At 43.0% G+C, this 16,277-nt stretch overlaps 1 protein-coding gene across 1 annotated transcript in view; it reads right to left on the bottom strand.

Moving 5' to 3' along the window:
* Nucleotides 1-16,277, bottom strand: part of gad2 (glutamate decarboxylase 2) — a 111,764-nt gene that overhangs the window by 30,040 nt on the left and 65,447 nt on the right. The window contains exons 6-7 of the mRNA XM_033015942.1: nucleotides 13,227-13,339; nucleotides 1,368-1,483 (exon numbers count right to left, since the gene is read on the bottom strand). Coding sequence (XP_032871833.1) covers nucleotides 1,368-1,483; nucleotides 13,227-13,339 — 229 coding nt within the window. The remainder of the gene's footprint in view (nucleotides 1-1,367; nucleotides 1,484-13,226; nucleotides 13,340-16,277) is intronic.

The raw sequence follows: 16,277 nt of genomic DNA, 5'->3' as shown, positions 1-16,277 counted from the left end.
TCAAGAGAGAGTTAAATAGCGGAGTCAGGGGATATGGCGAGAAGGCAGGGACAGGGTGCTGATTGTGGACATTCATCCATGATCATAGTAAATGGCGGTGCTGGCTTGAAGGGCCGAATAGCCTACTCCTGCACCTATTGTCTATTGTCAATTGCCTATAAAAGCGAGGTGTTGGGGGAGGGGGATGAGATAGTGGGAGAATGCTTGTGTACCTTGGTCTAAGCTGCCGAAGAAGAATATGAGGTGGGTGCTGTTCCTCCAGTTAGCGTGGAAATTGGAAGGGGAGTTAAAATAGTCAGCACCGAGGATATCCAGTGTGTGCAGACAAGTGTTCGGCAAAACAGTCTCCTAGTCAACACATGGTCTCGCCAATGTAAAAGAGGTCAGATTGGGAACATCAAATGCCGTAGACAAGGTATGGACATGTGAGTATGGACATGTGAACATCTGCCCCACTGGAAGGGATGCAGGGAGACCCTGGATGGATGTGATGGTGGACGTGTTGGGACAGGGAGATGGACGAGAGTAATAGACAGAAAAGTTAGAACTGTGTGGTGCAGAACAAAGCAACTGTTTTAAATCTCAAATTAAAGGTGAATGTTGGGAATTATTTAGCAGATCAGTCAATGTCCTTGGATCTAGAAAAAACAGATTTTTTTTCTAGATCCAAAGACATTGGCTGATCTGCTAAATAATTCCCAACATTCACCTTTAATTTGAGATTTAAAACAGTTGCTTTGTTCTACACCACACAGTTCTAACGGATGTTTTTTCTAGATCAATGTTACAGGTGGAACTGGTTCATTCTGACACGAACAAGAAAGTCTGGTGATCTGAAATTGTTGAATTTAACATCGAGTCCATTGTGCAGCAGAATGTCTAACAGAATGTGAAATGCTTACTTTGGGTTTTGTTGGAGGCTAACAACAGAAAGGTCAGGGCAGGAGTGGGATGGACAATTAAAATGTGGGCTTAATTCCTTCTTTGAGCATTGAAGGGAAACCAGCCTTAGCTGCTTGTGTCAGAGCTGGTTCAGATTTCATTCTACTGCCCCCATTTGTTTCCTTTGATTTATACTACTCCAAATAAACCAGCCATGGTTAACAAGCATTTATCACTCTCTGTGAGATAGTATCAGCAGCATTTTTATCACTTCCGGAGTCTTGGCCTCCATCCTGCCAAAGACTTCATTCCCTTTATTCTTCCCTTTTTCTGCCCAGATTTTTATCAAGGATTACTTACACAGGAAACATTACATAAACGGATACAATGGGATAATATCGCTTCTTTAAAGAGACCTTAATTGTGCATAATTATAATCTTTTCAGACAACATTTTGCAAATAATAAGAAATAGTAAAAACATACGTGTTCTGATGTGAAGGCAATCAGTTTGGGAAGGGCAGCCATTCCTTTTTCTTTAACCTCAGGAAACAGCTTGTAGCGTGCAATTAGCAATGCATACATGTTTGATATGGCTCCGCCTATATTAGAAAATGGGACATAATCAACATTCATTATAAGGATGAGGAAGAGAGCTAATTCTTACCTGACACAATGATCCAACAAATAACTGCCTTTTAACGGAAAATATCAGCTGCAGTTTGATTGAACTTTAACTGAATTCTACTAATTGTTGCATTCTGATCACATATCTTAAATAGCCAAAGCTGCCTTGATATAAAGGCATAGTTTTTCTGAATATATCAACATCGGGTGACATTGCCATGTCTAGTGTAGCTGGGACATTGTTGGCCGTTGTGGGCATGTTGGGCCGAAGGGCTTGTTTCCACACTGTATCACCACTCTATAATTGAGTATAGAAGTTGGGATGTAATGTTAAAATTGTACAAGGCATTGGTGAGGCCAATTCTGGAGTATGGTGTACAATTTTGGTCGCCTAATTATAGGAAGGATGTCAACAAAATAGAGAGAGTACAGAGGAGATTTACTAGAATGTTACCTGGGTTTCAGCAACTAAGTTACAGAGAAAGGTTGAACAAGTTAGGGCTTTATTCTTTGGAGCGCAGAAGGTTAAGGGGGGACTTGATAGAGGTTTTTAAAATGATGAGAGGGATAGGCAGAGTTGACATGGAAAAGCTTTTCCCACTGAGAGTAGGGAAGATTCAAACAAGGGGACGTGACTTGAGAATTAAGGGACTGAAGTTTAGGGGTAACATGAGGGGGAACTTCTTTACTCAGAGAGTGGTAGCTGTGTGGAATGAGCTTCCAGTGAAGGTGGTGGAAGCAGGTTCGTTTTTATCATTTAAAAATAAATTGGATAGTTATATGGATGGGAAAGGAATGGAGGGTTATTGTCTGAGCGCAGGTATATGGGACTAGGGGAGATGATGTGTTCGGCACGGACTAGAAGGGTCGAGATGGCCTGTTTCCGTGCTGTAATTGTTATATGGTTATATGGTTAGTGGGTAGTGGGTGGTAATGCTCTCAGCTGTGTTATAACCTTTCCAACCTCACTGATGCAGTTCTAACATGTGGTTACCAATGTAAGGATTCTACCAGTATACTTTCCCTTTCTAGAGTCCCCAAGCACACTGTGAGCTGGCAAAGGTTCGGCTTCTGGATTTTCACCCAAACATGTGACAATGAATTGGATCAGCTGTCAACGTTATAAATTTAGTCATTCAATCCTCCAACAGAATGGAGAAAAAAGATAATGCAGATCTGAATAAAAGCCTGAGAGAATCTGTGGTCAAATAAGTCCAACGGCTAATAATCTATTGCAATTCATAAAGATGTATCCCGTTTCATCAAGAAGTGATTACACTGCATAAAGCAAACGCTTGAATCGTACCAGTTTTTCCCTGCAACTATCCCGAGATAACTGCAAACCACATGAAATATTCTTGAGGAGAAGGTATATCCCAGGTTCAAAATATACATACGCTATTGCGATATAAATGTTTAAGGTCAGTAACACAACACTATAAATTTACTGTTAAATGACACTAACAAAAACAATAATACTGGAAGAACTCAGCCAGTCAAACGACAACTGCAGAAAGAGAAACCAATTAATGTTTCGAGTCAGCGAGTCAGCGAGTCAGTGTTACTCTGAAATACTAAACAGTTAAATTGCACTTGTTTTCCAAAGTGAAGAATATGCATTTTTTTCTTGCAAGTTAAATTCAAACAGCCAACCTTAATTCTTGAAAGGCAGCTGAAACAAAATAATCCAGGAGAACAAATATGCCAGGAGAAGAACAAATATGCCAGGAGAAGAACAAATATGCCAGGAGATTGCAGGCAGCTGCAAGACCAATAGGGTTATCATAGTAGGGGATTTTAACTTTGGCAACAAGGAATGGGTCTGTCATAGTGCCAAGGGCTAAAAACAGGGTGGCATTTGTGAGGTGTGTTCAGGGAAATTTCCTCAGGCAATATATACTGGGCCTTACAAGAGAGAGGGCAAAGATTGATCTACTCTTAAGAAATTGAGAATGACAAATGACAGAACTATCAATGGACGTGCCGTTTGGGACCAGACACCATAGTTAAATTAGTTTCAAAATAGTTATGGAAAAAGACAGGGAGGGCCAAAAGTTAACATTCTGAATTGAGGCAAAGGCCATCTTTGATGATATTAGACATAGATTGTTTGTTGTTTGTAGGCAAAGAGATGTCTGGAAAGTGTGATGGATTGAAAAGTGTTATGACAAGAGTTCCAGGCATGCATGTTCCTGTTAGAGTGAATGACAAGGAAGGTCAAAGTAAGGAAGCTTGGACACAAGAGAAATTGAGGCTCTGGTCAAGAATAATAATGAGGCATGTGGTGGGAATAGGCAGCTGGCATCAAGTGTATCTCTGGAGGAATTTCAGGCACTGAGAAACATAATTAAGATGGAAATCAGGAGGGCAAAAAGGGGCAGGAGATAGCTCAGGCAGGAAATATTAAGGAGAATCTGAAAAGATTTTGTAAGTAATTTAAGAGAAAGTGGGGAACTAGGGATCAAAAGGTCCCCTCAGATACCAAAGCTGTCACCCCAGGCCTCATCAGATACATCTGAGGATGCTGTGAGAAGTGAGAGAAGAAATTGCAGGAGCTCGGGATGAAATCTTCAGTAGACAGTGGTGAGGGGCCGGAAGACTGGAAGACGAATAATATTGTACCTCTTTTTAAGAAGGGGTGTAAGGAAAAACATGAGAACATTCGACCAATCTGTGGTAGGCAAGTTACTGGAGAGGATCTTGAGGGATAAGATATATATGCATTTTCTATGGATGGGGGCTAATCAGGGAGAGTCAGCATAGTTTTGTACATGGGAGTTCATGTCTTGTGAACCCGAGTGAGTTCTTTGAAGTAACCGAGAAGGTTGATGAGGGCAAAGCTGTAGACGTTATCTATATGGAATTTGATACTTCTTGCATATATGGTAGATCTGGAAGTAGCTCTGGAAGGTTAGATTGCTTGGGATCCAGGGTGAGCTAGTCGACTGGACAGATAATTGGCTTCATGGAAGGAAGCAGAGTTGATTGTGGAAGGTTGTTTTATTCGGGCTGGAGGCCTATGAGGAGTGGTGTTCTTCAGGGATCTGCACTGGGCTCATTGCTGTTGCGGGTTACATTAACGATTTGAATAAAAACATACTCGGCATGATTGGCAAGTTGGCAAATGGCACTAAACTGGATTGTGCCATAGATGGTGAAGATGGTTATCAACAATTACAACAGGTCCTTGGTCAGTGGGGCAAGTGAGCTGAGTAGTGGTTAATGCAGTTTAATGCAGATACAGTGTAAGTGCGAGGCGTTGCCTTTTGGGAAGGACCTTCACAATGAATGGATGGCCCTGGGGAGTGTTGTAGAGCAGAGGGTTTGAGGAATGCAGGTACACAGTTCCCTGAAAGTGGCAACACAGTTAGATTGGGCAGTCAATAAAGTCACTGACCATCATTAGACAGGGTACTGAATCGATGTTGGGATGTTATGTTACAATTGTACTACATGTTGATGAGGCCGCATTTGGATTATTGTGTTGTTTTTTCTTCCTGCTATAGGAAGGAGGTTATTAAGCTGGAAAGAGTGCAGGGAAGATTTACGAGGATGTTTCTAGGGCTTGAGGGCCTGTGTTATAGGAAGAGCCTGGGCAGACTAGGACTTTATTTATTGGCTTGCAGGAGGATGATGTATGATCATATGGAGGCCACTTAGATCATGAGCGGAATAGACAGGGTGAATCCACAGTTTCTTAACCAGTTGAAAAATTAAGAGGACATAGGTTGAAGTGAGAGAGGAATGATGTAATACGAACCTGAGGGGCAACATTTTCACACAGAGGGTGGTGGATATATGGAACAAGCTGCCCGAGCAGGTAGTTAAGGCAGGTATTACAACACCATTTAAATGACAAGGAACGAGCTGCCTGAAGAGGTAGTTAAGGCAGGTACTATAACATCATTTACAAGTCACGGACAAGTTCATGGATCGGAAAGGTTTAGAGAGTTGTGGACCAAACTCAGGCAAACGGGACAAGTGTAGGTAGGGTATCTTGGCCGGCATGAATGAGTTGGGACAAAGGGCTTGTTTTCATGGTGTATGGGTCTATGACTCTACCCAGCACCTTATTCAGAAAGCCCATCTATCTTTGCTCGTTTTATACAACACATTGAATTTTACTCCCGTTTTGCTGACAGCAGTACATCATTGACATCATTACACGCCTTTTCACTTTCCTTGACCTGATTTTGACATAGATCGTCTAAAAAAAAACCCACACTGTGATATTTATAGGTGTCAATAACAATGCCATACCTTTAGGGTACACTTGGCAATTAAGTAAAATAAATCTCTCCGTTGAACAGTAGGACAGCCGCAGGGAGACTGAGAAATGTATTTTTGACTGCCTTTGAAAAATTAATTAATCACTCCTACTGCCATTTGGTTGTTCCTTCTACCATGTACTTTTATGCTGGACCATCATCAACAACAGGAAGCTAATGGCTGGCTAATCCATAGACAGCACCACTACACACTGTCAAATGGGGGATACTTTCATAATAATGATATTGATTATGCACAGCTTCTCTTTCTTCTCTCTCAATAATGTTGCGGATTGCTTTGATTAAGTGTTGAATCTGACGGCCAGATGGAAATCCAGAAAAATACACGCTCAGAATGAGTTCTTGTGGTTTGGCTTCAAATTACTCTCAATAAAATGAAATAGAACATTGAAAGTAATTGGGTCATTTGTGTAAGTTTCTATATAAACTGATAAGCATCATCAAATCTGAAGAATATTGGTAATTTTATTTAATAATTCATTACCACATAATTGTTATGTTCGGACCAGTGACCATAATTCTACTGGATTAAAAATAGACTTTAGATATATATGGTGGAAACAGGCCCTTCGGGCCACCAAATCTGCGTTGACTAGCGATTACCCTGTACACTGGCACTATCCTACACACTAGGGACAGTAGGATCAAACCCATATTATGGATAATTAATAATGTATTTGGAGACATAGAAGCATAGAAACATAGAACATATGTGCAGTAGGAGGCCATTTGGCCCTTCGAGCCAGCACCGTCATTCATAGTAATCATGGCTGACCGTCCCCTATCAATAACCTGTGCCTGCCTTCTCCCCATATCCCTTGATTCCACTAATCCCTAGAGCTCTATCTAACTCTCCCTTAAATCCATCCAGTGATTTGGCCTCCACTGCCCTCTGTGGCAGGGAATTCCTCAAATTCACAACTCTCTGGGTGAAAACGTTTTTTCTCACCTCAGTCTTAAATGGCCTCCCCATTATTAAAAATCCCTGATTTTGAACTCGCCCAACATTGGGAACATTTTTCCTGCATCTAGCTTGTCCAGTCCTTTTATAATGTTATATGTTTCTATAAGATATCCCCTCATCCTTCTAAACACTGTCTCAATCACAAGGATAATAATAATAATAATAATACATTTTATTTATGGGCGCCTTTCAAGAGTCTCAAGGACACCTTACAAAAATTTAGCAGGTAGAGGAAAAACATGTAAGGGGAATGAAATAAATAGTAGAGACATGACTAGTACACAAAGTAAAGACAGAATTCATTTCAAAACACAATATGAGGCAATTAATGCACAGATGAAAAGGGACGGGGACGTGGGGCTAAGGATAGGCAGAGGTGAAGAGATGGGTCTTGAGGCGGGACTGGAAGATGGTGAGGGACACGGAATTGCGGATCAGTTGGGGGAGGGAGTTCCAGAGCCTGGGAGCTGCCCTGGAGAAGGCTCTGTCCCCAAAACTGCGGAGGTTGGATTTGTGGATCTGAGGGACAGTGAGGGTTGGTAGGGGGAGAGGAGGTCAGTGAGATATGGGGGGGGCCAGATGGTGGAGGGCTTTGTAGGTGAGGACCAGGATTTTGTAGGTGATCCGGTGGTAGATGGGAAGCCAGTGAAGTTGTTTGAGGACTGGAGTGATGTGATGCCAGGATTTGGTGTGGGTGATGAGTCGGGCGGCTGCGTTCTGGACCAGTTGGAGTCGGTTGATGTAGGTGGAGCTGATGCCAAGGAGAAGTGAGTTGCAGTAGTCCAGTCGGGAGGAGATGAAGGCATGGATGAGTCTTTCAGCAGCGGGAGGATGTCCTTCCTCAAATTAGGAGACCAAAGGTGTACACAATACGCCAGATGTGGTCTTACCAGAACCCTATACAACTGCAGAAGAACCTCTTTACTCTTGTACTGAAATCCTCTTGACCTTGACCACATTAGACCTTGACTGGTGAGGGATGCTATAAGATCATAAGGGTCGTAAGGGATAGGAGTAGAATTAGGCCATTCACCTATTAGGCCCAATTAGTCCCAAGCTATAACATTTCCTTTCAGATGCTGAGGCTCTGGTTCAGAAGAAAGAAGGAGGCATATGTCAGGTATAGGCAGCTGAGATCAAACAAATCCCTCAAAAACGTATAAGCAATCTAGGGGCACATAGAAGAAGGAAACCTGGAAGGCATAAAAGAGGACATGAGATATCTTTGTCAGAGAAGGGAAACAAGAATCCTATGAGATTCTAAAATATATTATGAACAAAAGAGTAACTAGGGAGAGAATAAGCACTCTTAAGGATCAGTGTATTCATCTATATGTGAAGCCACAGGAGATAGGCACGATTTTAAATGAATACATCTCATCTGTATTTACCGTGAAGAATTTTCAAGGAAACTAAGAAAGTCTTAAGGTCATGAGTAATAGGAGTTGAATTAGGCCATTTGGCCCTTCAAGTCCACTTCGCCATTCAATCATGGCTGATCTATCTCTCCCTCCTAATCCCATTCTCCAGCCTTCTCCCCATAACCTCTGACACCTAGCAGATGAAGTTTAATGCGAGGTTATCCACTTTGGTAGCAAAAACAGGAAGGCAGATTACTATCTAAATGGCGTCAAGTTGTGAAAAGGGGAAGTACATCAGTCTATGAAAGTAAGTATGCAGGTACAGCAGGCAGTGAAGAAAGCGAATGGCATGTTGGCCTTTATAACAAGAGGAATCGAATATAGGAGCAAAGAGGTCCTTCTGCAGTTGTACAGAGCCCTAGTGAGACCACACCTGGAGTATTGTGTGCAGTTTTGGTCCCCTAATTTGAGGAAGGTCATTCTTCCTATTGAGGGAGTACAGCGTAGGTTTACAAGGTTAATTCCTGGGATGGCGGAACTGTCATATGCTGAGAGAATGGAGCAGCTGGGCTTGTACACTCTGGAGTTTAGAAGGATGAGAGGGCATCTCATTGAAACATATAAGATTGTTAAGGGCTTGGACACGCTAGAGGCAGGAAACATGTTCCCGATATTGGGGGAGTCCAGAACCAGGGGCCATAGTTTAAGAATAAGGAGTAAGCCATTTAGAACGGAGCCGAGGAAACACTTTTTCTCACAGAGAGTGGTGAGTCTGTGGAAATCTCTGCCTCAAAAGGCGGTGGAGGCAGGTTCACTGGATGCTTTCAAGAGAGAGCTAGATAGGGCTCTTAAAAATAGTGGAGTCAGGGGATATGGGGAGAAGGCAGGAACGTGGTACTGATTGGGGATGATCAGCCATGATCACATTGAATGGTGATGCTGGCTCGAAGGGCCAAATGGCCTACTCCTGCACCTATTGTCTATTGTCTATTGTCTGACCTGACCTGTGATGAAAGTGATGTCTTGAAACATACCAATATCACAAAAGAAGAGTTATCGCGATCAGCAAGTGCTTAAAATTAAACAAGACCATTGGGCTTAACCAAGAATACTGTGAGAAGCAATGAAATAAATTGCTGAGAACCTGGCAAAGATTTAGCATCTTTGTTAGCCATTGGTGAGGTAATAAATGATTGGAGCGTGGCTGATGTTGTGTCTATTTAAGAAGGGCTGCAAGGAAAAGCCAGCGAACTACAGGCCAATGAGCTTGACATCAGGGGTGGGAAGATAAGCTGTGATTCTGAGGATCCTAGGATTTTAAAACTAATTTGTTTTTACACTTCCAGAAGATAGCTAAAAAGGCAATACGGGGATAAAAGATGAGGTGCGAAGGTAAGCTAGCCAAGAATATAAAGGAGGCTAGTAAAACCTTCTTTAGGTATGTGAAGAGGAAAACATTTGTTAAGACCAAAGTTAGACCCTTGAAGACTGAAAAAGGTGAATTTATTATGGGGAACAAGGAAATGGCAGATGAGCTGAACAGGTACTTTGGATCTGTCTTCACTAAGGATCTTCCTGATATAGTAGAGGCCTGAAGAACTGGGGTGACGGAGGAACAGAAGGAAATCCACATTAGGCAGGAAATGGTGTTGGGTAGACTGATGGGACTGAAGGCTGATAAATCCCCAGGGCCTGATGGTCTGCATCCCAGGAAGTGGCTCTAGAAATCGTGGACGCATTGTCCAATGTTCTATAGATTCAGGATCAGTTCCTGTGGATTGGAGGGTAGTTAATGTTATCCCACTTTTTAAGAAAGGTGGGAGAGAGAAAACAGGGAATTATAGACCAGTTAGCCTGACATTGGTGGTGGGGAAGTTGCTGGTAACAGGATCGGTCGGAGTCAGCATGGATTTACGATGGGGAAATCATGCTTGACTAATCTTCTGGAATTTTTGTGTCTGTGCCGAATATGATGCCAAGGTAAACTAACCCCATCTGCATGCACATGATTCATATCATAGAAACATAGAAAATAGGTGCAGGAGTAGGCCATTCGGCCCCCAGCACCAGCATTCAACATGATCACGGCTGATCATCCAAAATCAGTACCCCGTTCCTGCTTTTTCCCCATATCCCTTGATTGCTTTAGCCCGAAGAGTTAAATCTAACTCTCTCTTGAAAACATCCAGTGAATTGGCCTCCACTGCATTCTGTGACAGATAATTCCACAAATTCACAACTCTCTGGATGAAAATGTTTTTCCGCATCTAAGTCCTAAATGGCCTTCCCCTTATTCTTAAACTGTGATCCCAGGTTCTGGACTCCCCCAACATGGGGAACACTTTCCCTGCATCTAGCCTGTCCAATCCTTTAAGAATTGTATATGTTTCAATAAGATTGCCTCTCATCCTTCTAAATTCCAGTGAATGAAAGCCCAGTCGTCCCATTCTATATACAATACAATTACAATTACAATACAATACAATTCAATTTCTTTCATCGTATGTCAATCTCGCCATCCAAGGAATTAACCTGGTGAACCTACGCTGTACTCCCTCAATAGCAATAATGTCCTTCCTCAAATTAGGAGACCAAAATTGCACACAACGCTCCAGGTACGGTCTCACCAGGGCCCTGCACAACTCCATTAGGACCTTGCTCTTAAACTCAAATCCTCTCTATGGAAACTACGGCAAAAAGCCAAATAACCGAATGGACGTGACGCCGAAAAGCCAAATAACTGAATGGACACGACGCCGAAAAGCCAAATAACCTAACGGACGTGACGTCAAAAAGCCAAATAGCCTAACGGACGTGACGCAGAGAAGCCGAATGACCAAACCGGCGTGACGCCGAAAAGCCAAATAACCGAACTGACTCAACACCAAAAAGCCAAATATGCGACACCGAAAAGTCAAATAACAGACAGGGCGTCTCCGGGGATGGGATTTGTCTGAGACCTTGTCAGCGATCGGTCCAGACCCCACGTCCATCACATCACTGGCCAGGGGAGACGGGAAGGTGGGGGGGATTTTTAATTTTCCTTCGCCGCCTTTGGACTGCCAAAGATCATAGAGCGGATTATTTTTGTAAGCGTTGATCTATCACGGTGCTTGGGGTTCAGAGGCTGGAATCTCTCTCTCTCACTCTCTCTCACTCTATTGTTCTTTCTTGCTCTCTCTCTCCCCTCTCCTCTCCCTCTCTCTCCATCCATCCATCCATCCATCCATCCATCCATCCATCCATCCATCCATCCATCCATCCATCCATCCATCCATCCATCCATCCATCCATCCATCCATCCATCCATCTCGCTCTCTCGCCCTCTCTTGGCATTCCCAGAATCATTTGACGTTTTGCATAGACAACTGCATCTGCAGTTCCTTCCTATTGAAGAAGAACCCTGGCCTGAAACAACTCATAATCCATTCCATCCACAGATGCCGCCTAGCCCGCTGAGTTCCTCCAGCACTCTGTGTTTTTATTTAAGATTTTTTATTTAAATTGAAGATAGACACAAAAAGCTGGACTAACTCAGCGGGACAGGCAGCATAGATAGAAGGAATATCTGGCTAGAAGGAATGGGTGACGTTTTGGGTAGAGACCCATCTTCAGTACTCTCTACCCGAAACGTCACCCATTCCAATTTCAGAGTTAAATAAAAAACAGAGAGTGCTGGAGGAACTCAGTGGGCTAGGCGGCATCTGTGGAGGGGATGGATTAGGTGTTGTTTCGGGCCAGGGTTCTTCTTCAGTAGGAAGGAACTGCAGATGCAGTTGTCTTTGCTAAATACCAAATAATTCTGGGGAAAAAAGAGAGAGAGAGAGAAAGAGAGAGTGAGAGAGGGAGAGAGTGAGAGGGGGAGAGGGAGAGAGGGGGAGAGGGAGAGAGAGAGAGAGAGAGAGAGGGAGAGATTCCAGCCTCTAAACCCCAAGCCCCATGGTAGATCAATACTTACAAAAATAATCTGCTCTATGATCTTTGGCAATCCAAATGTGGCGAAGGAAAAGTAAAAATCCCCCCCACCCTCCCGTTTCCCCCGGCCAGTGATGTGATGGACACAGGGTCTGGACCAATCGGTATCTTAGCTTCCACATCTCGTCCTTCGATGCTCCATCCGCACACGCATTCAGATAGTCATCTGCCTTTCTGTTCTTGCCACCAAAGTGGATAACCTCTCATTTATCCACATCATACTGCATCTGCCCACTCACCCAGCCTATCCAAGTCACCCTGCAGCCTCATAGCATCCTCCTCGCAGCTCACACTGCCACCCAGCTTTGTGTCATCCGCAAACTTGGAGATGTCACATTTAATTCCCTCGTCTAAACCGTTAATATACATTGTAAATAACTGGGGTCCCAGCACCGAGCTTTGCGGCACCCCACTAGTCACTGCCTGCCATTCTGAAAAGGACACGTTAATTCCTATCCTTCCATTCTCTGCATATTCATGTGCTTATCTAAACATTTCTTTAATGCCACTATCATATCTGTCTCCATCACCGTCCGTGGGTGTGTGTTCCAGGCATCCATCACCCTCTGTGTAAAATAAATTTTTTACCTGACATTTCCCTTAAACCTTGCTCATATCACCATAAATCTATGCTTTGAAATTTCAAGCCTGGAAGAAAGGTTCTGACTGATTACCCTATCTTTCCTAGATGCTGCCTCACTCGCTGAGTATCTCCAGCATTTTTGTCTACTCTCTACGTCTTTCATCGTTTTATATACTTCTATCAGATCTCCCCTCAACCTTGGACGTCCCCGAGAAAACATTTCAATTTTGTCCAATCCCTAATACCCGCTAATAGCTAATACCCTCTAATCCAGACAGCATTCTGATAAATCTCTTCTCCACTCTCTCCAATGCCTCACATTCCTTCTTGTAATGGGGTGATGAGAACTGCATGCAATACTCCAAATGTGGCATAACCAAACTCTTGCCTTGTGTTATGTCTTGGAAGAGATCGTATCATTATCTAGCACACGTATTTTCATTTTAACCTGGTGAATAATGACACGCTCTTCCATTGCTGCTATTCTTCTTAATTTAACTGTACCAGCATATTGAGTCATACAGAAAGACAAAACAAATCACGTACCAGGTGAGAATATTCCATCTCCACATCCTCCCGGCCAGCCAATCATTTCCCTCATTTTCTTCAGGGTGATGTACTCCAACAGGACAAACACTGGTGCAATCTCATATGTAAACCTGAAGATAATTCACAATAAATACATTGCATTAGTATGGAGCATGTTACTTTCTAGTGGGCAGGTTTTCCGAATGATCCCAGGAATGAGTAGGTTAACCTATGATGAGCGTTTGTCAGCACTGGGCCTTTATTCGCTGGAGTTTAGAAGAATGAGGGAGGGACCTCATTGAAACATACAGAATAGTGAAAGCCTTGGATAGAGTGGATGTGGAGAAGATGTTTCCACTAGTGAGAGAGTCTAGGACTAGAGGTCACAGCCTCAAAATTAAAGGACGTTCTTTTAGGAAGGAGATGAGGAGAAATGTATTTAGTCAGAGAGTGGTGAATCTGTGGAATTCTTTGCCACAGAAGGCTTTAGAGGCCATCAGTGGATATTTTTAATGCAGAGATAGATAGATTTTTGATTAGTACAGGTGTCAGTGGTTATGGGGAGAAGGCAGGAGACTGGGGTTCGGAGGGAGAGATAGATCAGCCATGATTGAATAGCAGAGTAGACTTGATGGGCCGAATGACCTAATTTTATGATGTTGGGAGGAGTGGAGGTGAATCAGCATTCTGTGATCTGCCTCCTCAGGTAACCTGTACCAGCTGGGTAGGGACTGGGGTTATGGAAGCAGAGATCAGGGCTCATTCTCCCACTTTGCTCCCCTCAGTCCAGAAGGGATCCACATTTAGCTTAGAAATACAACATGGACAAAGGCCCTTCTGCCCACCGAGCACATGCTGACTAACGATTAAACCTGTTCAGACTAGTTCAATGTTATACCCTTTTCACATCCACTCCTTGCACACTGCGGACAATATACAGAGGCCAATCAGCCAAGGAACACGCATGTCTTTGAAATGTGGGGGGAAACCAGAGCACCCGGAGGAAACCCACGCGGTCCCAGAAAGAATGTGGAAACTTTATACAGACAGCATCCAAGGTCAGGATCAAATCTAGGTCTCCGGCACTGTGAGGCAGTAGCTCTACCACCTCTACTATGCTGCCCACATATTAAAGGCGTGGGAGGAAAAATAAAGAGAACCACGATATAAACATTGAAATCACATTTACAATTTATATGTTGAAATAATTGGAAATCAGATCTCCAGAGTGACTTAAATCCCTCTGTAATCTTCCATTAGTCACTTAAATGTATCAAACAGCAACAAAATGCAATATCAATGCTCTCTAATTCTCCACACATTTGTGTAAACTACAGGGTAGATAGTCGACGATAGACTCAAAAAGCTGGAGTAACTCAGCAGGTAGGACAGCATCACTCAGACTGAAGAAGGGGCTCGAAACGAAACATCACCTATTCCTTTGCTCCAGAGATGCTGACTGACCCGCTGAGTTACTCCAGCTTTTTGTGTCTATCTTTGCTTTAAACCTGCATCTGCAGTTCCTTCCTGCACAGGATAGATATTCATATGTCCAAGTGTAGTGTTGATTAGCAGTGGTGGCACAGTAGTGCTGTTAGTAGAACCACTGCCTGTAACCAGGGTTTAATCTTGACCTCGGGTGCTGTCCTCATGGAATTTTCCCACAGGGGTTCCCCCGTGCGCCCCTCTTTCCTCCCACATCCCAAAGATGTGCAGATTGGTAGGTTAATTCATTGCTGAGTTAATGAGATGTGGGTAGAATTTTTTTTAATGGAATAGTGTAGGACTACTGTAAATAGGTGCTTGTTGGTCAGTGCAGACCTGATGTGCCAAGGGGCCAATTTCAGTCATGTAACTCTCCATGACTCTATGACACAAGAATGTGGTTTGGCCTTGAAGTGTTTGAAAGATGTACCTGCAATATGAATGAGAAAATGGGCCCTCATCTGACAACAGCAAAGTTCCTGCCTTTTTTGCTCTCAAACTTAAAGATTAAGTGACACTCAAAAGCTCAAAAACTAAACATTAGATAGAGTGATGTAGTACTGAAGAAAGCTCATCGATGCCTCTATTTCTATGAAGATGGAGGAGATTGAGGAGATTCAAATTGTTGATGATTATTCTATCGAACTTCTACAGGTGTGTACTGGTTGCATGATGGTTTGGTTCGGTATCTCGAACGCCCAGGAATAAAGGAGGAGGCTGCAGAGAGTGCTGGACATTGCCTGGTTCATGAGGGGTAATGAGCTCCCCACCATTGAAGGGATCTACAGGGGGCCCTGCCCCAAAAAGGCAGCTGATATCATCAAAGACCCACCCCACCCTGGCCATGCTCCTATCATGCTGTTATCATTTGGAAGAAGGTACAGGAACTTGCGAACCATGGTCTTCAGGTTCAAGAACAGCTTCTTCCCAGGAAGTGCATACGCACGTGTGCGCGTGTTTGCATATATGCGTTTGTGTAAATTGCCATCACACGAATCACCACTTGTAACCAATGACACAAGCAACATTTGGATATATGCAGCTCAAAATTAGGAAATAATCTTTGTGTTTCATTATTGTAAATACATTGGCAAGTATTATCTGGTTTAAAGTGTTACTTCAATTGCAAGGGGATCAAGGTCATTGCAAAGAAATTGGAACTGAATTCTATTAGGAGACAACTTGGTACATTGACATTCATTTTGTATAAAAACAGAAAAAGTAGGCAAAGAACACGTTGTTCTTTGGTGTGAGACCCACTCCAGTACTCGGGAATACTAAAAATAAACAAGCTAAGGGTGGATAATCTACAGCATAACCTGGTAATAATAAATGCATTTATTATTGTGATTAGCCACATTGGTTAACTAAAGACTCTTATCGCAACAAAATTGTCTCCAAACAAAATCCACACAGTGAGTTTTATTTGCCTGACCTAGAGAAAGCATCTCAGATGGATCAAATTCAATTACACTGTCTAGCCATGTCTGAAGACCTTGGGTAGAGTCAAGCAGATGTCTCCAATGTGGTTCTCCCTTAAAGGTACAACATAAATGTATGTTGCCTTTGCAGTTTAGTGGCATT

Source organism: Amblyraja radiata, chromosome 2 (assembly GCF_010909765.2).
Source record: "Amblyraja radiata isolate CabotCenter1 chromosome 2, sAmbRad1.1.pri, whole genome shotgun sequence".
Taxonomy (NCBI): Eukaryota; Metazoa; Chordata; class Chondrichthyes; order Rajiformes; family Rajidae; genus Amblyraja; species Amblyraja radiata.
Note: the sequence above shows the minus strand (reverse complement) of the source record. Positions and strands in the feature narration are given on the sequence as shown.